We start from the raw sequence: 23,760 nt of genomic DNA on the forward strand, positions 1-23,760 counted from the left end.
GAGCAGATGCAGCGGAGCGCCTCACTCGGTTACTCGGAGTTGGTTGAGCTGGTCTCCGGTCAGTTTTAAGATGTTTCTGGGAGCAGGGGAATGGTGAAACTGATTCCAGGTCAGCGGTGACAACTTGGAGCTGAGCGGTTTTGTTACGCTCCCAGCAGAGGCGCTCTAACTCATTATAAACTGGAATGACGAAAAGTCATCGCAGCTGCAGATCCTTTGCTGCCCACAGTCAGGCCTGCAGCTCCACTTCTGTTTATGGCAGTTGTTGTTGTGTTTTCATTAATTTTGTATCAGCCTCTGAATTAATAAAAAAAAAAACTTTCATAGAGGCCACGGTAGATTTATTTTATTTTATTTTATTTTATTTTATTTAACCCTTTGAAACCTGAACGAACTGGCTTGATTTCTTTTAAAAACATGAGTAAAAGGCAATGAGCAACAAAAGAAGAGATGGCCCAAAAAATTAGCAAGAAAATAGTAAAAAGAGAAAATTTGTTAAAAAAATAAAATAAAAATAGAATAAGATAAAAATAAATAAATAAAATTGAATTACATTCAATTAAATTTTAAAATAAAGAAATTGAACAAGGAAGTGACCTGGAAGGAGTGCTTAAACATTATAATAATTCTGTAGCATAATTTTAAATTAAAAAAAAATAAATTAAAATGTAATAATAATCATAATCATAATAATAATAATAAATATAGTCTTTTCCTTAGCTTTTCTAGTTTAAAAAAAAAAGTCTAAATCATCAACTAAAAAGCTTTTTTCAAATTCAGATTATTAGATGTACAGTCTCAGACCTTTGATGCAGGAATTATGACTACATAGGTGTTTATATTCCTCTTTAGTGCATTTTTCGAGTTTGTCACATGTCCACTCAGGGGGACAGCATGCATTTCAGCTTTCAACCGAAGACCGATGAAAAAAACTTATGTAACTATATATTTCTAATGCTGTTAAACTAGAGTGTCCACATATTTTAACTCTAATACTGTTCAATGCCATGCAGAAGCTTAAACCTTGCTCCTCAGCCTCTCCCACACACCTCCCCCTGTTTTCTACAAAATAAATAAATAAATAAATAAAGGTTACACTTATGGTATTAATTGTAGTTCAAATACAGTCAGTGCTGCATGATGTCCAGTTTAGTGGACAGATGATTAATTGTAATTTCTTCCCAACATAAAATCAATACTTGGAAATTTCAACAACTGTATTTCTTCTTAGATGTTACTTGATGTTAACACATTTTATTTACCTTCATGTGTCTCCTATCATAGTAGGATTGGTGATGAATTCCTGAGCTGCACAACATTTCTTGCACTCCGTCAGCCATCTTGGTTTTCAGAGATCTGTGTAGCAACACCTGGCCAGTGGGGGGCAGTGTGTGACAAGACGCACTGGGGTCCATAGTGGCTTTGATGCAACTATAGCATCTCACAGATACTTACTATAATGCTTTATATTTGCCTACATTTTACACTTACCTTTATCTTCTTTTATCCATAACAATGTGGATATTATTCTCATACTTCCTGGATTCTCATGTGCCATATAGGTTATTTTTGTATAGTATCGTGATATTTTTGTATGGCAATATTGTATCGACACACAAGTATCGATTTTTATTATATAAATTGCTAATATCACAAATATAAATTAAACTTTTGGTAGTCTACTAGAATAATATAATCAACTGGCTTTTCAAATACATTTTGCTGCAATAAAAATCATTGAAGTAAGATTAAGAGACTGAAAACTTTATCATATTAGAAAATTATGTACATTGTCATACATATTGTCACAAGAAGTTTAGAAAGAGAAGTTAAGCACAAAATGAGGAAAAACACGTAGAAAGCTCATCAGCAGACAGCACTGCTATTGTTGCATGGATTTGTAAAGTTCATATGGAACTGAAATATAATAAAAATTAAATAAATGCCTTCTAATGGCTCTCTTTTGCAGCGCTGTCTTTGTGTGTGCTGGTGCATTGTAGACACTCTTATTCGTAAACGTAAATTTAGCAATAAAAAAACAAGACTAACAATATACTATCAGGACTCTTAATATCTTTAAGGTTTTATAATATTTTTGTCTAGTGTGGAATACTCCTCTTTTGTTGTTGTTGTTCTATCTGCATTATCATTATTATTATTAGTAGCAGGAGGAGGAGTAGTAGGAGTAGTATTATCACTGTCTCTGGAGATTAAAATAGCAAACTCTCTCTCTATTTCTAAAAGTAAATTAAAGACCTATCTTTTTAATGTGACTTTTTAATGTGGAGTAAAATTACAGTCTTGATTTTTAAGTTTTAACCACTGGGTTTTATCCTGCCTGGTTATTTTTATTCTATTTTATTTATTTACTTCCTTTTTATTCTTATTTTTTTAATTTATTGTCTTTTTTTCTAATTTCTAATTTTCTTGCAAAACTTTATGTTCAGTTGTTTGTGTCATCCTTGAAACTGTGTCTGTGTCAGGGGCGTTGAATTGAATTGAATATTTGTATGAACGGTGTTATATAAATAAAGCTGAGTTGAGTAGTAGTAGGGGAGTTATTATTATCATTATTATTATTATTATTATTATTATTATTATTATTATTATTATTATTAGTGTGTTTATTTAAGAGACCTCTAAATCTGACATAAATCCCTTTAAATCCAGTTCAAACCAGAGCTATTTATTATTTAGTGATAAACTGTGAAAAGTTGGTTTCCCAGTGGTAATGGCCCAGTCACAGCCACTGGGTGTCGTCACACCTTATGTTCTTGTTTGTGTCATCCTTGAAATTGTGTCTCTGTCAGGGGTGTTGAATTGAATTGAATTTATGAAAGGTGCTATATGAATAAAGCTGAGTTGAGTCCTAGAAGTATTTTCATAATTTGTATTAATATTATTATTGTTGTTACAAATCTGTTATCATTAAAATTATTGTTGTGTTCTTTTTTAGAGACCTCTAAATCTATTATTACCGTATATTATTATAATAATAATAACAATAATATACGATAATATAATATTAAAATTAATACTAATATTTTATTATTATTATTATTATTATAATTATTAACTGGGAGAAGTTGATTTCCATTTCCCAGTTGTAGTGCCCACTCACGGCCACAGGGTGTCGCCACATCCACAGAGTCACCCTGATAATAACCTGTGTGTCCATGTGACCGGTGTGGGACCGGTTTATGTAAATGAGTCGTGAGTACAGCGGGTTTCTCTACTAGAGACGTTGCACCGACTCCACCGGGCACACAGTGAGACTCTCAGCACTCAGACACAGTCTCTTCTCTCTGGATACATTACAACAACCTATCAAACCGCTCGGATGTGCAATATGACTTTTGAAGAAACCGGTGGAGATAATTCTTCTGAAAGGTTAGCTTGACTTGTTTCTGCACTTTTATTCGTTTTTGCTTCGTAACAAGTTTTACATGTCGACGTTTTTAAGACTTTTGCAAATGCCTCAGCGTGGACAACACTTATTTTAATGTCTGTTTCTTTCATACTTTTAGTTTTGTCTGTCATTAGCGACATTTGGTGTCATATAGTGCTAGTTAACGGTCGGCTAACGTCAAGTCGGCTCGCGCTAACCAAGTTATGCTAACATTATGCTAGTTTTAGCTAGCTACCTGTTCATTATTTCAGTCTAATCTGTATTAATGATGCAGACATGTCTTAGTGTCTTGTCCACGTTTCAGTGTGCATCGTGCAACTTCATCAGCTCCCACCCACCTCATGTGAATACAAGTGCAGCTTATGAATATTAAAGTGACATAACAGGGAGTTTATGTGAGTTGGCTGCTTTCTTGCGTGTTTTGCTGGATAATATTTTAATAAATGTTTGTATTCCAGGATGGAATCGGTGGCTAAAGCATTAGAGGAGGTGCTCAGCTCTGCATTGCCTCAGGGTTGCACCACAGTTGGAGTCTACGAGGCAGCAAAGTCCCTTAACGCGTAAGTTAAAGTTAAGATAACCACTGTGGCTTAAGTTAATCTGCTAAGGGTAAAAGGTGAGACGTGCTTCGTTTTCCTCACAACCCTCTCTTGTCTTTGCTTTCAGGGATCCAGACAATGTGGTGTTGTGTCTGCTGGCCACAGACGATGAGGAGGATGTGGCTCTCCAGATTCATTTCACCTTGATCCAGGCATTCTGCTGCGAGAATGACATCAACATCCTGCGAGTGAGCAACATGAGGCGTCTGGCAGAGATACTCGGAGGGGTGAAACCTGGAGGGGAGCCCATGGACCTGCACTGTGTTCTAGTTACAGTAAGTGTCATTACTCACGTCTGCTTTACTACTGTGTATTGCTCATTTCCCATCAGACTGGAAGGGGAGTTGTTTTGCCCTCCCTGAGGCAGTGTCAGCGTCAGTACCAAGGTCATACTTGCACCCAACTGTTACCAGCAGTGGCTGTGCAATCAGAGTTATTTCAGTCTGTTTGCATGCTTCATAAATGAGCAGATGGTAACTGCTGTGTCTCTCCTTCTGCAGAATCCCCAGTCGTCACTGTGGAAGGACCCGGCGCTGAGCAAAGTCACCAGATTCTGCAGAGAAAGCCGCTGCTTGGACCAGTGGGTGCCTGTTATCAACCTGCCCGACCGATGAAACTGCTTGGAATATTAATGTATTGTGTGCACTGGGGGAAAGTAACTGCACCAGGCCTGTGTTAATGTCTGTGTTGGACTCCTTTGGAAAGTGCCCCGAGAGAGGGAGAGACGGGAGGGGCAGAAATAAAGAAACACAAGGAAGCGAAGCGTTCCAACGAATTTACCAGGTCAGCGTGAACTCGTGGGCCAAGGAAGAGTGACTCAGCAGTCTGGGTTCCAGGATTTCCAATGTATGACTGCACCTTTCTCTGCTGAGAAAGAAGCCTTTACAGGAAACTGAACCATGTGAGCAGACAAGCGCACGTGGTGGTGAGCACAGGCGCAGGACTGGGGGAGAGCAGACAGAGAGCCTCAGTTGACAAGACTCTCAAGAACTGGGCCATGCTGGAGAGGAGCAGTCAGAGCTCTCAGCCGGAAGAATTCCTCATGAAAATTAGACCAAATCCGAGCATTTCTTTAACAGCACATTTATTTAATAGTATTTAAAACATGTCACTTTGATAATTCAAAAAGGGAAAGTTTTCACAGTTTATTATTATTATTATTATTATCATTATTTTAACTTAAGGGCAATGCAATGTTTAGACCTGTTCACTAACTGATGTTTATATGTGTTATTAATTTAATGGATTATATTTATTGTGCATAGTTCATGGAATTCTGGCTTGTTAAGTTGAATGAAATAAACAAACAACAGTTTAAAAGGTGGTTTCGCCTTCATGATTTCCAGATACTGCAGGTTTATTATGCCTGTAGGAACACTGTGTCCTGAGGAGCAGGGTTACGTCTTATGCCCACAGCTGGCACACATGAAGCTCAACATGCTGCCTGACAGGGTTTGGATTTTGTCCTGGCATGTTACTGGGCAGGTTAAGTTCTTCACACCTTTCTCACCTTGTCTGCAGGTTGTATCTCTTGTTTCTCTCATTGATGGACGAGATTGGTTACAGGCAGGTGTGGAAGAAGTATTCAGACCTTGTACTTAGCTAAAAGTAGTAATACCACAGTGTAGAAATACTTTCACAAGTAAAAGTCCTGCATTCAAAATGTTACTCAAGTACAAAAAGTAGGCTAATACTTTTTTACCTTTGTAAAATTAGAGAGCGAGGGCGGGGCTGAGTGAATCAATATGCTGCCGATTTTAACTATTTAAAACGCTAAAATTTGCCGTAAAGTTGCAGTAATTGGGTAAAATTGCAAGCTTGTGCTAATTGTCGTTATCGTATCATCCTGAAGGGGCTGATTAGCATCAAAATATACTTAAAGTACCAAAAATAAAAGTACACATGATGCAGAATGGCCCATTTTAGAATAATATAAATTGTATTACTGGATTATAACTTCTCATGCATAGGGTTCCCACGGTCCTGGAAAACCTCTTAAAATTATGGAATTCTACAATCACAATTTCCAGGCCTGGAAAAGTCAGAGAATTAGTCAAAATCATTCAATTGTCTGTAGCTGTCGACGCAACGTGGCTCTCACACGCGTTGATGCGTGACAGAGTTTTGTTTGCCATTGCTTACGTTTCAACATTTCCTCCCTGGGTTCATCTTTCCTTTCCTGTATGCCAGCGAGCTGAAGTTATGTTTGAACAGAGATAGATATATCTGAAAAATGCTGGGCAAGTGGGGCAAAAAAAAAAAAAAATTATGGGTCCTTGAAGAATCATTGAAAAGTTTGGAAATTTGGTACACAGACAGGTGGGAACCCTGTATGCATTTTTGTGTACATCACTTAGTGCTGGCTGATTTGTTACTTTAACCTGTAATACTACATCATACTTTATTTGTTGATTATAATCTGTATGATTAATCAGAATGTGCTGAGTAATTCATGCTATCAAATGAGTGTAGTGAAGTAAAAAGTACAATAAATGTCTCTGAAACGTTATAGGTATAAAGCAGCAGGAAATGGAAATACTCACGTCAAGTACAAGCACCTTGTAAGTGTACTTAAGTAAGTATATGCTCCAGTATGAGCCACAGACATGAGATTTCTTGAAACCAGCCTTGCTCTTGCATGGGAACTCCAGTCAAATGTGACCTTTTGCACAGATTGAGGATCTAATTACATTGAAGGGGGGAGAATTCCCATTGTAGTGCGAGTCTGAGTGGCTCATCGTGACAGCTCATTCTTCCCGGCCCTCTGCAGCTACGCAATCAGAGCTAAATTTACTGCAGAGTGGATTAAAAATAGCAGAGAGGCAAGACGGAAAAATAACCTACCAGAGACCTGTTTTAGACTGTGCAAAAAAGAGAAAACCAGAAATTATTGGTGCTTACGCAGAATGGGGAGGGACAAAGCCTTGTACAACACAGAGGGTCACAAGACAATGGGTGCATGAGTCAGGGTTATTCAGGTCTCCATTGCTAGAGCCGTACAGTGCTTTAGCTTCATGGCAAAAATAGCCCTGTGAATAGAGGCCTTCCCCCCCTGACCGCTGACAATAGTAGCACTTGTAATTAACAGGCAGCGTGCACAGAGTGGCTGACCTGCTGCAGAGGTGACAGTGTGCACCCGGGGAAATGAAGAGGAAAACAGTCCTCTGTGGTGGTCCGATCAGGTGGCAGAGAGCAGATGGGGAGAGAAAAGTGGGTCAGAATACTGGAGGACTGGAGAAGAGTGCAGGGCGTGACCGAGAGGCCTGAGGGTTTGTGTTTAAGGGTGCAGTTTTGGAAATGTGATAAAATGTGCACAGAGGAGAAAAACATGCAGCTCCGCCCTTCGCTGAACTGATGCAAGAGTCTCTTCAGTTCCACAGAAACACAACACTTGTCAATGACGCTGAGGTTTTGCTAATGTCTCTCTTTTTAGGAAGTTCAGCAGAATGTAAACATTTTGTAGAAGTTCACACTGTGCCTCTGGATGAAACACAAAAAGCGCCAAAATAAAGTCTGAGATTGTTCTTTTCTGAACAATAATAATACCAGGAATACCAGAGCAGGATGACACCTGAAAGCCATTTTGATTATTAACCCTTTGTGATCGAGGGTATAATTGGCCGTTTTTGACTACTTTTGATTTTACCTTTAAATTTCACCTTAAAAACTGTTATTTTTTCAATTTGACATACTGTATTAACACATTGGACCTAAAATAGCACAAAAAACACCACCAATAGGAAAGGGGGTGTCATGTTTTTCTTCTGCTCGCAGGCACTTTCTTTAGAATAGCCTGTGTTTACCCTTTCTTGCTGCACCAAACGCGCACCAGATGTGATGACAATATCCAGGAAAAAGCATGGTGTAAATTATTTATCATAAGTCTGGTTTCACTTGGCCTATCAACACAATTTAAAAGTGGTACATAGTTTGAAGTTTGCACTTTTGACACAACTTGAAATGGAGACAGCTGCGTGACTGCGCATCAGTCATGTGATTTGGATGCACTGGCGCATCTGTGGACTCCAGAAGGTTAAAAGACAGAATCACTTTTCCGTCTTAACCACAGTCTTCCTGTCACACAGGGAGTACACTGAAACCAGGTGAGATATTGGAGATACTGGCTCAACAGCTTATGCCGGAGCTTATGCACCACTCCGACAGGTAATACAATCACTGCAAACGATGCTGCTACAAAGCCAGCGCTATCCATCATCTGATATGAGTGAGGGTTACATCAATGTGGGCCAACAAATATGGCCTGACCCAATTGTGGTTGTAACATCACACCTGAGGAGAAAGGAGAGAAAGGGCAGCTCCGAGCCGTCATTGCATAACAGGGTGGCCAGGTCTCGGGGGAGCAGAAGAACCTTCACTGAGAAATTGGAGCAAACACGAATGTTTATCTGCTCCTGACCTCAAACTAGAGAGACTCATCCTCTTGTTTGAACATGGTGACCTGTGAACCCAACAAAGGAATGACAACTGGTTAACAATGGGACCAGTGAACGAATACTGAGTGCAAATAAGGTAAAAGTAGTTATGGCAGAATAAGTATCTCTCTCTCAGTTTGAGCAGGCAGGTGTTACTACCCTCAAAATACAGACTGTAGTCATGAATACCATCAGATAGCGTGCGGTGTGTAATAGCTGAATTCTCAGGTTGAGTATCTAGTTGTTCCCACGTGAACACTTTGAGGAAGTCAAACCACAGGGACTCTGTACACATCAGTGAAGTTTAATGTAGCCAGGAACAACAAGACAAAACTGTACTAACCTTTGATCAGAACAAAGCGTCTGTAAGTTTTATTTTAAAGTAGCATTATTTAATTTTGTTGGCCACTTAGCAACGTAGCAAGCTGTAAACTACTGATTGTATAAGGTCCCGATCACACAGAAAGCATTTTAACAGTTGGAGGCAGCTTTTAGTGATTGTTTTAATGAGAATGAAGCTTTTTGCTTCCATTTGGAAAAAACTTCAACTGTGTAATCGGATGATTCGAGAGGTGGTCACAACAACAAGTTCACAGTGGAGGAGAAACTGGTGGTAGCAGTTGCTGGATACCCAGAGCTAAACGGCCCAATGATAGACAGCAGGTTGTCAAACTGCCCCCGAGTCATCCTAAAATATGCCTGGAAATGGCCATCATGGACGAGAAGCTCCTGGACCAACTATCCACCCTCTTTTTTAGGGTCTCATGTTTCCCTGTGCCCAGCAAACTATTTGCCTCTGCCTCAACATTTTAGGAACTAGCGACTAATTAACGTGAGATTAAAAAAAAAAAAAAAGGTAGACTGAGTACATGGGAAGGGTCAGAGTAAGGACGTGATGGGGTGGCTGCATGGCAAAAATAAAAAGGCGTAGCAAGCTTCTTTTTTTTTTTTACTAGTATTTAATTATGTGCTTTCTGTGTGATCGGGGCCTACGATAATGAATGTGCACACTATGACGTCACCTATTGGTTTGTGGACTCCCATTTTAAACCATTTTGGCTGTTGCCATCTTGGATTTTTGGAGCCAGAACTGACCATATTTGGAGAGATTTAAAACACTGAATCATATAAAAATACACCCCCGTACAGTTGTCATGGATGAGGAATTTTGTATGTGCCATGTTGCAAAGATGTTTGTTTCTGCTGTAAAGTTATTTTAACATGAGGGTCTATGGGGATTGACCATCGATGTACAAGAGAACTGGTGACAGCCTTGGAGGCAGAGCTCTATTCATCCCTATGAAATTTGCTCAGTGGTGCATGAAGCCAAAAAACCTCAATATCCCTGGTATAAAACACCTTAATCTTGCACATCGTGAGGCCCATAGAGCAAGCGCACTGGAGACTTACCACAGCCGAACGGCTAACTTCTGGTTTAGCGCTCCAGTAACTTGACTAGGGATAAAATTATATAATCTTGCAGCTCTTCTAGACTTTCGAAATGTTATCGGACCAAATGGATCATATCCCAATAGTATAGGTTGTGGGGGTTATGACACTCAAAAAAATGTATCAACTGATTTACAGATGTCTCTTTCACAATGGAAGGCAATGGAAAAAATCTTTTGGCCCCATGGCATTTCATGATAGAGCAAACACAATGAGCCAATCACAGTGCGTATAGCCATTCCCATACACTCGGGCATTCTCTGCCTGGACGTCCATTGAAATGCATTACAGAAAGTCAGTTTTGTTCGGTTTTATGAGCTTTTTGGAGATTTGAAGTTTAAAAATGGTCAAACGGTGTGCATGAGGTACATGCAACTCCGACACAAGGTATCCTGAGAAGCTGGGCGACGAGGTGTATTTTTTAACACGTGAATAAGATTAACAATGATGTCTACATCTGTTCTAAGGTAAGTCAACATTGTGTTTGAGGCAACATATTGTCACTTTGCTGGAAAGAAATATAAAGTTATCTTTAACATCTCTAGCTAACGTTAGCTAAAGTTAGCCTAACATTAGCTCCTAGCTGCATTGTTCATCATGTCACCTTGTTTGCTGGGAGTTCATTAGCCTATTTTGTTCTAGTTTTGTACTTTGGTGATCGTACATCATTGTTAGCTGTTGTCCAAAGGGCTCTAGTTAAGCTAATGTTAACTTCTGGAGCTTAGCTTCATTAACTTATCTGTAATGGCAGAGATAACAAAGGTTGGCAAACGTTACGCTGAATGATTCAGTGCAAATACTGTAGCACCAAACTAACGGAGAGACACTCTTGGTAAAGATGGTAAAAAGGCCGTTATCCTTTTCTCATATTCTGAGCCAAAAACCTTAACTTCAGCGGTGCTTAAACTTGTTGTCTTTGATGGCGATGGCAACGAGATGCGGTTCACAAGCGTACACTGTGACCTGTAAATTTTGGCTTGTAATTTAAGCTTTTCATCGACCTTCTCAACAATAAAATGATGAATATATCCCTCCAATGCGTAGTTTAGGCCCTTTTGGTTACTTCTCAATGACATCTGATCGTTATGTCCCCAAAAAACATCAATTGCCTCCTGCGAAATGCCGTGTACTGTGACACCTGGCATAGCGCCGGTCACTGAATGTGGATAGTTTGTCCAAGTGAGTGGAGGGGGGCATGGCTTAGCCGTAGGTCAATTAGAGTTGTGTTTCTATCTATCAGACAGCTGGAAATCAAATTTTCACTCTCCTTTCAGCTCTGATTTGTTCTCCACAAATTCCTAAGATCTTTAGCTGCTAAATGCTTCACTTGAGAGTGAACCAAAACAGTCAATTTGTGTGCTATAAATTCAAAACAATGAGCTGAAAGATGCTAAAACACTCCACAGAGCTAAAAGGAACTGCACAGTAATTATAATACTCACTACAAGTTACAACTTGTCACTCGATTCATACAAATGGCTATTTCACATACTAATAAATAACTAATACATGGATGCATCCAACACGCTCTTAAACACATGCTTAACGGAACATTAACTCAACAGATATTCCGTCTTAGCAACCAAGGCTGTCAAAATACTGCTTTTCCTATAACGTTTAGTTTGTGTTTTTCTTTTATCTTACATTAGTTGAAAAAAATAATAAAATGAATGTCGTGTTTTTCATAGGTTTATTTGCATTTACCACAAACAGGTAAAGGCAGAACATGACATACAATAAGTTCTGACCTACACTCACAGGGTGTGAGAAACCATTGTAATTGTCTCGCTACTAAAAACACAAATTCATATTCACAAGTAAAAACTGACTGAAACAACAACACGCTCAGTTTTAATTCAAAAAGTTGAATTAATGTCACAAAACAGAAACGCAGAGTTGAGGTTCAACTGAATCAGCACAATCCTAAAAAGCAAGCATACACTGTGGTTCATGGATAACCATAATGCGCTACAATATTTATGGACGTATGAGATCTATCTTGATGCAAACCATTATTGAACATGAGTCATTTTGAGTTAATAGCCTATTGTAAGATCCCTTAGGGGCCTTCCTTATTCACAGTATTAGACAACAGCACTTATGTGACTAAAAAGGTAGTCGAGAGGTTGAAGCCGGATCACTTCATTATTAAGGCCCTGGCTGGTAAAATTGCAAAATTAGTTGCTTATGTTTTGCATGAGCACCAACACACACAACACAAAGACACAGCTACACACTGCCAGTCGTCATAAAATCAGAGAAAGTTTTAGAGCAGCTGTAAACATGGAATGTTTTTACACTCAACAGTATAACAGTCATCTGGTGTTAACCGGTTTCAAAGTGCCTGAATAGTACAGCCTTGGCTCTGCAGAAAGAACATAGTGACATTAAAGTAGGTAGATGTGATAAGATGGCACAGAATGGTCTTGAATCCTTTTCTTTCAGCAATGATGGCCTCATAATGAATATTTCTTTCTATAAATCAAGGAATACCTCATGCAAAAGGGTCATGCACAATGTACAATGATCTCATCTGAACATGTCATTTTTAGAGATAGTTGGACTGAGTTTTACATTCATTTTTTAAGGCAAATGCAAAGAAAATGACTAAAAAAGACACTTAGACAGTTTTGTCAAGAGAATTCTACCCTCTGGTATTAAAACTGCACAATTTAAGGCAAGACATCATCCACAAAATGATCATTTCTTGATCAGTTATTCCATGTTACGTTGAACTCGTCAAGAAAACTTGAACTTGAACGAAGAATCCAAAAGCAGAGAACATTCTTGATGAACTGGAGTAAAAGTAGGCCGCAATTAACAACAGCAAAACTAAATCAAAATATCGGTTTACAAACACTCAAAAAAAAACTTGTGCACGGAGAATCAGTACATCACAAACACATTCATTCATTCATTCATTGTCAGTAGCTACTTAGCCTTTTCAGGGTCATGGGGTGACTGGAGTTTATTTTAGCTGACACCCTGGACAGGTCGCTAGACTATCACACTGGCACATGGAGACAGACATTTAGACTCACAATCACACCTGTGGGCAATTTAGAGTCCCCAATTAACCCGACTATCAGGTCTCTGGAGTGTGGGAGAAAGCCAGAGAACCTGGAGAACACTCATGCTGACATGGGCAGAAGATGCACACTCCACACAGATGGATCTCTGCCGGCCGGCAGGTTCAAACGAGAACCCTCTTGCTTTGAGGCGATAGTGCTAACCACTGCATCGCTACAAGCAACAACATGCATTTGAACTCTGCTCAATGGAGTTTAAATGCACGCTTGTGCCCAGGTGTGTTTGGCAAGTACTGAGCATACGACTGGATAAATGAGACTTGGATCATACTGCACGAGTTTTATGAGGGTTTGTAAACTGATGTTTTGATATAGTTTTGCTGTTGTTTAACACAGATCCCGCTAACTTAGATTCATACAGAATTTTCTGTTTTTGGATTCTTCGTTCACTGTAAAGGCATGTGAGAAAAGCAACATTTTTTACACAAATTAATTCATTTATAAATGATAATTATGTGGGTGAAGTATTCCTTCAATAGCTTTGCATTGGATTTAATTGAAGTATGTATTGAAAGTCTGCCGCATAACAGGATTGCAACTAGCTTAAGTAACAAGTAATGACAGAAAATAAAACCTCAGTGTTGAATTATCCAAAAAAATTGTGGATCTAGACTGTAAATAAGCTATACTTCATCCTAACACTGGTAAAAGCAGTTCTTAGTACCTTGAAAAAAAAATCCCATGAACATTTTCAGGGAACTGTTTGTCTCTGGAAAGGTTGAATGAGATAGAACAATTTGATTAGGATTTGAGTTGTTTGAGAACAATTTAATGGCCAAGACTATTATTTATGATTGTGTCTGAGGAGTTGTGCATCAGTGGAAGTGGACCTCCACTCTGTCTATTTGTCTTCATGTGACGGACAGTTTACTTGTCTGGGGACAGGATATCATTATCTCTGGCTCTCATTATCAGTTAAACACAACCTCCAACAACTGTTTCCTGAAGCAAGCCTGATGAAAGCAAGAGGTGAAAGCTGAAAGCCTAAATCTGATTGGACTAATGATTAAGGGGGCTTGTTTATGTGTGCTGTTATAATTGGAGAGTTAGGATCTCTCCCATCTATGGTACAGCTCAACTCCAGGCCACAGCCTCAAGCTTCTGCCTGTTCTTTGGTGTAACTGGTATCTAGAATACATTCCTTAAACTGCAGCAGGCATGTGAAAAAGTAAAGGGGGGTACACTGGCCCTAAGATAAGTTGTGAACAGCTTTTGTTTCCCACATAATAAAAAAAGAAAGCAGCAAAAGTTCAGATGTTCACCTACAAAAGAGTGCAAGGCTTCTTGTCCTTGAAAGGGTTTTCTGAAGCGGGGATGCCCATGAGCAGCGGGTCATTCTTGGCATGTTCTCCACAGTAGCGCATCAGGTCTGATGAGGCTTTGGACACCTGCAAAGAAATCAGTCCACATGCTGATCCACCTTGACATACACAAGAGACAAGACAGGGTGGCATGAACGACTGTGGCTATAAAGGCACCTTTATCCTCTCGATGCCGGCCTCTATCCTCAGCTGCTGCACCACCCGCCTGGCCTGCGCTATGCTACTGGAGCTCTGCATTTTTGATGACATCGCAGTCTTTGGACAGCTGTGCTCAAACCTGGATTAGAAAAAAAAATACATGTACTCTACTTAGATTAATTAGTGGTGAGATGCAGTTGGTGTTTGCACAAAGAAACCAACAAAGCCACAGTGTAATGACTCTATTCAATTGACTCCTGGCTACAAGATGTTCCTGTGGGATCAGGAGCACAAAGGTCAGGCTGCTGTCATACCAAGTCAACACAATTATTTTGTCCAATCAGCAATTAAGCAATTTGTATTTCATCGCGTTTAAAGCATACATGGTTCTGCAGGGGTTAGTGGTACATATGGGATATCTGATTAATTATCAGCCACAACATTAAAATCACTGCCAGGTGAAGGGAATGACATTGATCATCTCTTTACAATGCAATGTTCTGCTGGGAAACCTTGACTCCTGAAGTTCATGTGGATGCCACTTGACATGCAAACACTGTTGCAGACCAAGCACGCCAACCTGGCCTCCAAATTCCCCTGATCCCAATCCGATCAAGCATCTGTGAGATGTGCCGGTACCCACTGTGGGGCCTCCCTGAATCGCACTTGGCTCTGACCTGTCAAGGCATAGACACGGGACATTTGGGGGTGTCCTAGAGCGTTGGGAGTCCTATAAGTTGTGAGGTGGGACCTCCATTGATCGGACTTGTTCCGGCATGCCCCACAGATGCTCAATTGGATTGGGATATGGTGAATTTGGAGTCTAGGTTGATGCTTTGAGGTCTTTGTCACATTCCTCAGTCCATTCTTGAGCAGTTTTTGCGGTGTGGCATGCCATTGGGGGAGTGCTGTTGCCATAAGGGGCTGTACTCAGTCTGCAACAGTGTTTGGGTGGATGGTGCATGTCAAGTGGCATTCACAGAAATGCCAGGACCCAAGGTTTCCCAGCAGCACATTGCACTGTAAAGACATCAAGATCACGTTTTTCACTTTAGCTGTCAGAGATTTTAATGTTGTGTCTGTTCAGTGTATTTTGTAATTACAAGATATTTATGAGAAGAGATGTGAGATAGTTTGAAAGCTTTATGGATAGATATCATGAGATGATTATTTCTTCTTGTCATTCAGGAAGTGAATCCAACTTTGTGATACATAGAACAATGATGAGTAGGAAACTTGTAGTTAATGATAAATCTAAACACACTGCAAAACATTTCATGTTTCAACATGTCAAGGTTGGAGCAGAACCAGGGGATATAAAATGGTGTCATCTGCATAACAACTATGTTTAGTAGTGAGTACTGATTGGGAGGAATAATGTTATTTATCTGTGATGTAAATGTTATGGGCCCAAGGATCCCTGTGACATCCCATAACTGATAGCAAGGGTTTGACACCAGCAGCCACAACAGTCTTCTGGTAAACTGAGCATGAAACCAACTAAATGTGACATTTTATGAAGCCTATAGACTCGAGTTTGTTAAGAAAGTTGAGAAGATTGAGAGAGAAGACTGACACTATTGCATGCTTTTGAGAGGTCAACAAAGAGAGAGGCACAACATTGCTTTTGGTCCAGTAAGTAGACAATCCCTGACAATTTTATTACTGCACCTGTAGGTGAAAACCACATTGCTGTGGCTGTAGTACATTCAGTACGTCAATAAGGGCGCATAGTTGTGAGTTAACCAAAGATTCTATGATATTTGCCAGCAGGACAAGCTTAATCTGGAAGGTATTTAGCTGTTGAGATCACTGCTATCACAGCCTTATGTAACGGTAGAGCCACAGCACGTTTCCATGTCATATTTCCATGTATACAGAGTGGTGCAGGGATGATGTTTTGCCTGGACGTTAACATCACTCTGGTTCCCTCTCCATAAAGCAAGTGAGATTTTTCAATTGGATTTTGGATTATTGCAGAAAATAATCTCTGTGGCAAACAAAAGTTTATGATACTTGCACGTTTTGTTCGGCAAGATAATCTTCACAAATGAACACTAGTTTTATGATTCTTTAAGTGTAATTTTCACCACCACAACAGGGCTGTAAAGCTATGTTTGGCATGATAATACTCTGTAGTCTAATTTAGCCACTTGTTAGCAACCACCTTTTTGAAGATGTGTAAATGTAAAACATGAAAGTCTCATAAGCTTGAGTTAACTACAGACCTTATTTCAGGCACCTAACCAAAAACCTAGTAAAAAAACACATCTACTTCAGGGAAATGGAAGCGCAAAAATAATAACTCACTAGTCCATACCCATTGGTAGCTTTGTCACCTTCTACCTATGCCAATCCTCAATGCCTATGTGCAGTTTCACATAGATGCAAAACGTGGGACAGACAGAATGACTGACTGACAAAATGACATACTGACAGTTTCCGTGATTATGTACAGCATACCATACCATGACTTAGTCATACCAAAAATTAGGAAAAAAACCCAAAACATTGGTACACAGGGGGAGCCACAGCGATCGGTCGCATTTTAGCCATTTTTAAGCATTTTTGTGTTGTTATAGCGCCACCCAGTTGCCAATTAGAGTTAAATTTCTCCAGTCACCTTGAGGCATCCTGTTCTACATATCTACCAAGTTTAGTAAAAATCGTATGGCTGTTAGGCCTAGATAAGAAATTAGCTCTCTAGCGCCCCCATTTTGTTTGATCGGGTCCCCTCAGATTATGTGTGGTCATATGCCTACAAACCCTTGAGGTGTTATACACCTTTATGTGATGAGCCACGCCCTCCGCAATATTCATTGCCTTATAGAAGCTCATTTTTAGTAAGTTTTCCAACTTTTGCCAAGAGGGAACTTTAGATATTGGTCCCTAGATTATGTTCACCTAGTTTCATGCAGATCGGTCAAACTTCCTAGGAAGAGATCGATTTTAAGTGTTTTTCAAAAAATTCAAAATGGTGGAAAATCTATATAACCGGAAGTTATGGGTTCTTGGGGCAAATTTGTTCCTCATGAGGAGAGGCATCTCTGTGCAAAGTTTCAAGTCTCTACGACATACGGGGCATGAGATATGCCCATTCAAAGTTTGCAATTTCAATCGGTTGCTATAGCGCCCCCCTTTGGCCAATAGCTGTGCCAAATTTCACATGGATTGACCAAGTCAGTGAGGAGAAAAACGTGGAACAAAGACACAGACAGACACACACACTCAGACAGAGTTTTCATCATTATATATTTATGTTTTAGGATTTATTCCTACACCACTCTATCTCAGGCTTAAAGCTGTAACAAAACTAGAGTCATGCTTGCAGCTCCGTGAGGCGTTTTAGCACACTGGTGCTTTGAGCTAAATGCTAACTTCAATATGTTAGCATGTTCACAAAGACAAGCATGCTAATTAGCACTAAAGACAAATACAGCTAATCCATGGCTGATGTCATAAGTTTGCAGGTATTTGGTCACAAACCAATGTATTAGACAACTTCACATTTTGACATGATGATGACGCTGATAAAAAGTCATTTCTCCTTTGAGGCTGGGAAAAGACTGGCTGCTGCAACATTTTAGTTCAGTATTATGGTGATCTGCATCTGATTTGTTACAAACTGCAAAGCCCTCTCTCATCACTGTACTCTTTACATCAGGGCTGGTTGGCCTTCTTTGACTTTTGATAGGCTCAGTCACTGGTATCTGTTCATTTATAAAGCCATACTGGGTAAACCTCCTTCGTACATTTGTACCTTGATTGACCAGAGATTATACTGTAGCTATAGTCTGAAGATTTGGTTTTGTTGTCTGATCCTAGTGCTCAGACTGAGCTTGAAACTATGTGAATTGGTCTCTCTGCTTGATTTTAAAGCTCTTATAGGTTCAAGGATGAAAGAGCCAGTTGGGTCTTGCCATTGTGCTTAGGTGTTCTAATATTTACATGTTACTGTGCATCTTTTATGTTTTTTACTGTGGTTGCTTGGCTGTAACTTTTTGTGTGCTGCTGTCTTGGCCAGGTCTCCCTCATAAGAGAGACTGTTGATCTTCACAGGACTATCCTGGTTAAATAAATTCAAAAGTCAGAGCATCACCAAATAAATTATACTATGAGGAAACATTTGTGCTGATCTGGTGATTTCATAAAATAAGTGAAAAATCTGACCAGTTGGTAATGCTAGAGGAAAAATAATGGGATCGCTTACGATTAATCCTATGGGGATTTTGTTTTGCAAAATTTCCATCATTCGAGTCGTCCCTGGAACCATGCCAACAGATATACCATGGAAAATGTGGATGCAAAAAAATGGTGCATCTTCGGCTACAGCACTTATTTTAATGAATGAGCTCTGGAGAATATTGCAAAAATTATAAGAAGTGAAGTTACTAAGATGTTACTGCACAAAGCTGTGCAACTTCCCAAAAGTGACAGTTGACCTAATCTGGAACTGACTCAATGTGCGTAAAAGCTGTGACCCAACCTAACGAACTCCTGTTTCACAATTCCCACTTCCAGGATACAATGGTTTGCTTTTACTGGCTCATTACGTCAGTGCCTGAGCTACTTGAAGCAGAGGCTGCACAGTTGCAGTTTTCTACCATTCAGTCCGGCCAACTGCTTTGCAGAGCTCAAAGTCTTTTGCAGACTTTAGCAGCCTTTGGAGCCAAAACTTGATGTTTGTCTTAATTTTCTGCACAAATATCACTTTAAGAATCAGGAATGAGGAACCACTTCTACTGCAAAAAGAACACCATGTGTTCAGTTGACAGGAGAACACCGTCTGCTGTTGGGCAATAAATAAAAGTTTCTCAGTGTACCCAACAATTGTTCAGGACTGATAACTTGCAGCTCTTGTTCCTGGAACAAATTTAAAAAAAACACAGAGCATAAAGTGACTCCGTGGGACTGATATTTGACATGTGGTGCTGTAAATGTTTGCTCTGTGCTTTGGTGCAGGATATCACAGAGGAGGGGAACACGCTGAAACGGAAGGCAGATGAAACATGGACTACAGAACCGACTACAGAGGGGAGACAAGACCATGCATCCCTCTAATCCCCCCACCCACTCCCTTCCGCTTCCTACACAGGAAGCAGTATCGCCAGTTAACCTCCAAAGCATAAATGATTAAATATGGGGTGGAAGCTTTAAAAATAGAAGCTGCACAGACAGCTCGGTAACCAAGGAAACAAAAAGCTGCTAAGTGACTTTTGAAGCTTTCCTCAAGAAAGCATGACATCAAGACCTCATTTGCACTTTTAGTTTTTACTGCCAGACCAGTCTATACAAGCTGCTTTCACAGTTATTGCTTTCTTGACCTGTGCACTCGTCATTCCAGGGAACTTCACAATCCATGTCGTGGCTCTCTTGTCAACACAGCTGTAGTTTTCAAGCCCTCAGCTGCATGAGTGGACGCAAGAAAAGGGAGAGCTACGTCAGGGGGCTGGTCCTCGCAACCCCCCAACGCCTGCAGGGACTCCGTGTGACGCCAGCAGCTACTATAGAACTCTATATGTTTTGTAATTAGCTTTGAACGACGTCAATAGGGCTAAGAGGTTTCTGTTTAACTGCTCCATTGTTGTGTCTGCGGTTGTGCTATCGCCTTCAAAGTGGCACTAGAAACCTGACAGCACTTGATCGTGGCTGATATACACTTTACTTTTATGATTTGAAAGATACAACGGTGCAAAGGTCAAATTTAAAGATGCCTTTTTATTAAATCTAATCACTCGACTAGTGTCTTTCCACTGAACCCTTCTTCCTCCATCTTGTCATATTGTTTGCCTGTATAATACTGCTGCATCGCATTTAGCCCGAGAAAATTTGTAACACAATGCAATGTGAGCAAAGTCTTATGCGTTCATCTATACCTGCCCTTCTGTGACTGGTTTATGAAAGTTGCAGTCAAACAACCTGTTTGGCTTTGTGCAATTACAGCCTATTAAAGGGTAAGTTCAGAATTTTTCAATGTGGACGCTAGTTGTTGTTGTTGTGTCTTAAGCCCAGATACCACCAGTTTCAGTATGGTACCTTAGGAACCAAAATTAACCCGTCAGACATGGTACCTAGACCCTAGCGTTTCCACCGCAGACAGTACCCTTAAATGTGGGCGGGGTTGTTGTCACTCACTGCTCCATCCAGCACTCACTGTATTTCCTCATTACCAGTGACACAGATGGAAGTCTGCACCTCGTTTATCATCCACAAAACTAAGTTGCACAGTGACATTTTCAGAACAAAATAGAACAGGCTGCAGTGAGAGTCTCTCTCCATGGGATATTTAAACATAGCAGGTTTGTGCATTTAGTCCTTCTCAGGCAAGCTCAGGGGTTTAGTATTGCCGTACCCAGCAGGAACGACGCTCTGCAACGCTTTTTCTTTTTCTTTTTTTTTTTTATTAGAATATATGCAGTTCCCAGTTCACATAACCCGGTCGAAATTAACATATATAAACACTTTAAGATGCACTCATTACTAAAAGTGTATGTCACATAAAAACTAAAGTAATGGTCAAAGTTGTTAAAGTGAAATTTAAGTCGTGTTGATTGATTCACGTTGTCAACTCATGCATTCAGTAACATTACAAGTTAATGTTCCACCTTAAAAGTCGCCATCAGTCGGCCCAGTGAATTAAGGTTTTTTGGGTTTTTTCTCAGTGTACAGCTGCTGCGAGAGGCAGCAAAACATCCTTTCATTTTATAGTTACAGTCTACTAATAAAGTGAGTTAGTCCAGGGCATGTCCAAAACATGCCATTCCAGAAACAGCCCCAAAATCACCAAACCCACCAGACTCCCATTTAAATAAACAGTAGTTTTATCATTGTAAAAACACACTACATCTAAAGTCGACAGAGACATAATAAAACTCATAAAGCTGTCTTGGTGAATCTTTCCACTGTTCCAACAACCACCAGCTCTGGTTTGGTTAAAATAAACCCCTAATTCACTCATTTAGATGTGAAAATATGCTGGCTCCACACATGCTTAAATTCCTATTTATTTAAATGGAGTCTGGTGGGTTTGGCGATGGCAATTTTGGGCTGTTTCTAATTAAAGAAAAAGGATCTTAGTCTTTAACAAAAAGGTCTATTTCTGTAGGAATCCTCTCCATAATGTTGTCAGACACTTTAAATGATAATCTGAGTCTGTCGATGGCAAAAAGAAGCACTTTTACTGAATGTAAATTGACGGTGCAAACATGCCCCAAATAGTTACACTGCAGCCTCTCTTGCTCAATGATGGACCGGTTTCAAAAAATTTTGCTCACATTAATCTCCTAGACACAAAGACATAGAAGAAAAGGGTCCAGGTTGCAAAATACTTCTTTCCAAGTAAAAAAAGTCGATTCATAGAAATAACGCTGCCACACCATATTCCACCAGGGACTGTGGACACCCTTCCAGTCAGACCAGAGGTGCCAGATGTGGCAAGACCCAGGAACACACACTTGCATCAGGACTGGTTCATCCCCCTGGTGTGGGCACACACAGACTCCGCTGTGCAGCTCTTCTGAAGGAGCTGTCTGATCCAGTGAGGTCCGAAACCTCAAATGTGCTGAATTTCAAATAATCCTGTTTCTGGGTAATGTGCTGGGCAGCTTTACAGTAACACTGCTGTTTCTGAGGGATTATAACATTCTTCCAGGCTATATCTGGATCTCATGAGACTCATCATAGTGAATTATCTACCCGGCGGTCACTATTTATAGATATAGTATACAGCAGATTCTAGCTTTTGCAAAATAAAAATATAGGCTTTTTCGCTTTCTTGTTGAGGGTAAGATGAGGAGATTGTTTCCACTCTCATGTCTGCACGCTACATTTGAAGCTATAGTCAGCAGAAGTTAGCCTAGCTTAGCATAAAGGCTGAAAGCAGGAGGAAACAGCTAGCCTGACTCTGCTTAAAGGTGAGAGAAATCTGCCGCCCAGCAGCTCTAAAGCTCACTAATTTACACCTTAAATCTCATTTGTTAAATCCCTGCATAAAACGAACAGTGAAAAACAAGTTGTGGTTGTACAGGGGCGTTATGAGCCAGACTAGTGGTTTTACACAATTTCAAGTCTGCTAAGCTAAGCTAATGCGCAAAATCTGCAGCTGCATAAGGAAAACATTTAAACACATCTTTTAAGCTGTTGCCTAATTGCCATATAATTGTATTTTGGAATCAAACCCTCAGTCAAAGAGATGCATGAGTGAAACGAGTCCTCATTCCAGTAAAACAAACATCAATTGCAGGGTGTGTAAATCTTTGTATGCGGACTGAGCCTTTAAAATCCCCCTAGCCAAAAGAATGTCTGCAATGCCTTCAGCTGTGGTGCGCCTGTCTGCGTCCAGCATGTGTACTTTATGTGTGGTAAATGTAAACATGTGGCACACTGAAAGCATTGATAGAAATATATTTGAAGTCTTACAGCAGAGGGATTTCTTTGATGTGGCTGCGGGGCTTTACACAGGTGGGCTCCCACCTTGCCAACAGAGAGGTTCTGCAGAGTTTATGACAGCAGCTTTTGCCCTGTGGTGTGTAAATGTGTGTGCACAGCGCTCTGATCTGCTGCCCCAACAAATACACTAATAACTTAGTCACACTGGATTAAAATCAACAGCATAGCAGGACTAAATGTGCATTTGTGTCCTGAATGGCAGGACAGCACTCAAGTATTGTGTGTCTCAAGGTGCCAATAATTTTCTATTATCAGTATATATAACAACATGGCAAATGTGCATAAAGCAAGCAGCAACCTCCGCAGCTGAAAAATGAAGCCACGGGTGGATTGTGAGACAATGGGCCCCTAGGCACAGATACGTAAAGGGCCCCACCACCTCTCCTACACTGGAACAAAGCACACAGACTTTGTGGTGGTTTGGTGTAGTCATTATGCATCTTTTTGTGGTTTTGTGTCTCTTGGTGCATTTTGTAACTCCTTGTAGATGTTTTGTGTCTCTTTGTGGTTGTTTTGTGTCTTTCAGTAGTTGTTTGGGTCTCTTTTATGCAATTTTGTGTCTTATTGAGGTCATTTTGTCTGTTGTTTGGCCATTTTGTGCCACTTTGTAGTCATTTTGTGTCTCTCCCTCATCAGTGCATGTGAATTTGAATGACATTTTGCAGGTGAAGGCCAGGGGGTCCCTTGGCACTTTGGGGCCCTGGGCCTGTCCCCGTTCATGAATGAAAACAACGTGATAGTGCCAAAAACTGTAGTCTCTCTAATGTACGCTTGAGGCTGGCTCCCCAAAGACTGCCATGTTAAAATGCCAAACTTTACATCAGAAATAAACATGTTCACACCCTGGTACAAAGAACGGTTTTAGTCTCTGCA

The 23,760-nt window shown here is 40.1% G+C and overlaps 2 protein-coding genes across 3 annotated transcripts in view; one reads left to right on the forward strand and one right to left on the reverse strand.

Annotated features, from left to right (window-relative positions):
• The first annotated feature begins 3,231 nt into the window (after nucleotides 1–3,231).
• Nucleotides 3,232–5,322, forward strand: gadd45ab (growth arrest and DNA-damage-inducible, alpha, b). The gene is made up of 4 exons (XM_033621142.2): nucleotides 3,232–3,390; nucleotides 3,868–3,969; nucleotides 4,076–4,283; nucleotides 4,509–5,322. Exons 1-4 carry the CDS (start codon nucleotides 3,341–3,343, stop codon nucleotides 4,620–4,622), a joined length of 474 nt encoding a protein of 157 aa, XP_033477033.1. The 5' UTR covers nucleotides 3,232–3,340; the 3' UTR covers nucleotides 4,623–5,322.
• A 6,244-nt stretch (nucleotides 5,323–11,566) lies between these two features.
• The window catches only part of gng12b (guanine nucleotide binding protein (G protein), gamma 12b), a 46,661-nt gene continuing 34,467 nt past the window's right edge, over nucleotides 11,567–23,760 (reverse strand). For both annotated transcript variants that reach the window (XM_078168599.1, XM_033620642.2), the window contains 2 exons: nucleotides 14,458–14,578; nucleotides 11,567–14,367 (listed from right to left, as the gene is read on the reverse strand). In XM_078168599.1, coding sequence (XP_078024725.1) covers nucleotides 14,242–14,367; nucleotides 14,458–14,550 — 219 coding nt within the window. In that variant the 5' untranslated portion in view covers nucleotides 14,551–14,578 and the 3' untranslated portion in view covers nucleotides 11,567–14,241. The remainder of the gene's footprint in view (nucleotides 14,368–14,457; nucleotides 14,579–23,760) is intronic.

Source organism: Epinephelus lanceolatus, chromosome 6, assembly GCF_041903045.1.
Source record: "Epinephelus lanceolatus isolate andai-2023 chromosome 6, ASM4190304v1, whole genome shotgun sequence".
NCBI classification, from domain to species: Eukaryota; Metazoa; Chordata; class Actinopteri; order Perciformes; family Serranidae; genus Epinephelus; species Epinephelus lanceolatus.

Excerpts from the sequence above, each read along its gene's own strand:
- gadd45ab (XM_033621142.2), top strand. The coding sequence starts at position 3,341 with ATGTGCAATATGACTTTTGAAGAAACCGGTGGAGATAATTCTTCTGAA. Across the intron at positions 3,391-3,867 it reads GGAGATAATTCTTCTGAAAG|GATGGAATCGGTGGCTAAAG; the intron begins GTTAGCTTGACT and ends TTTGTATTCCAG. Across the intron at positions 4,284-4,508 it reads TGCACTGTGTTCTAGTTACA|AATCCCCAGTCGTCACTGTG; the intron begins GTAAGTGTCATT and ends CTCCTTCTGCAG.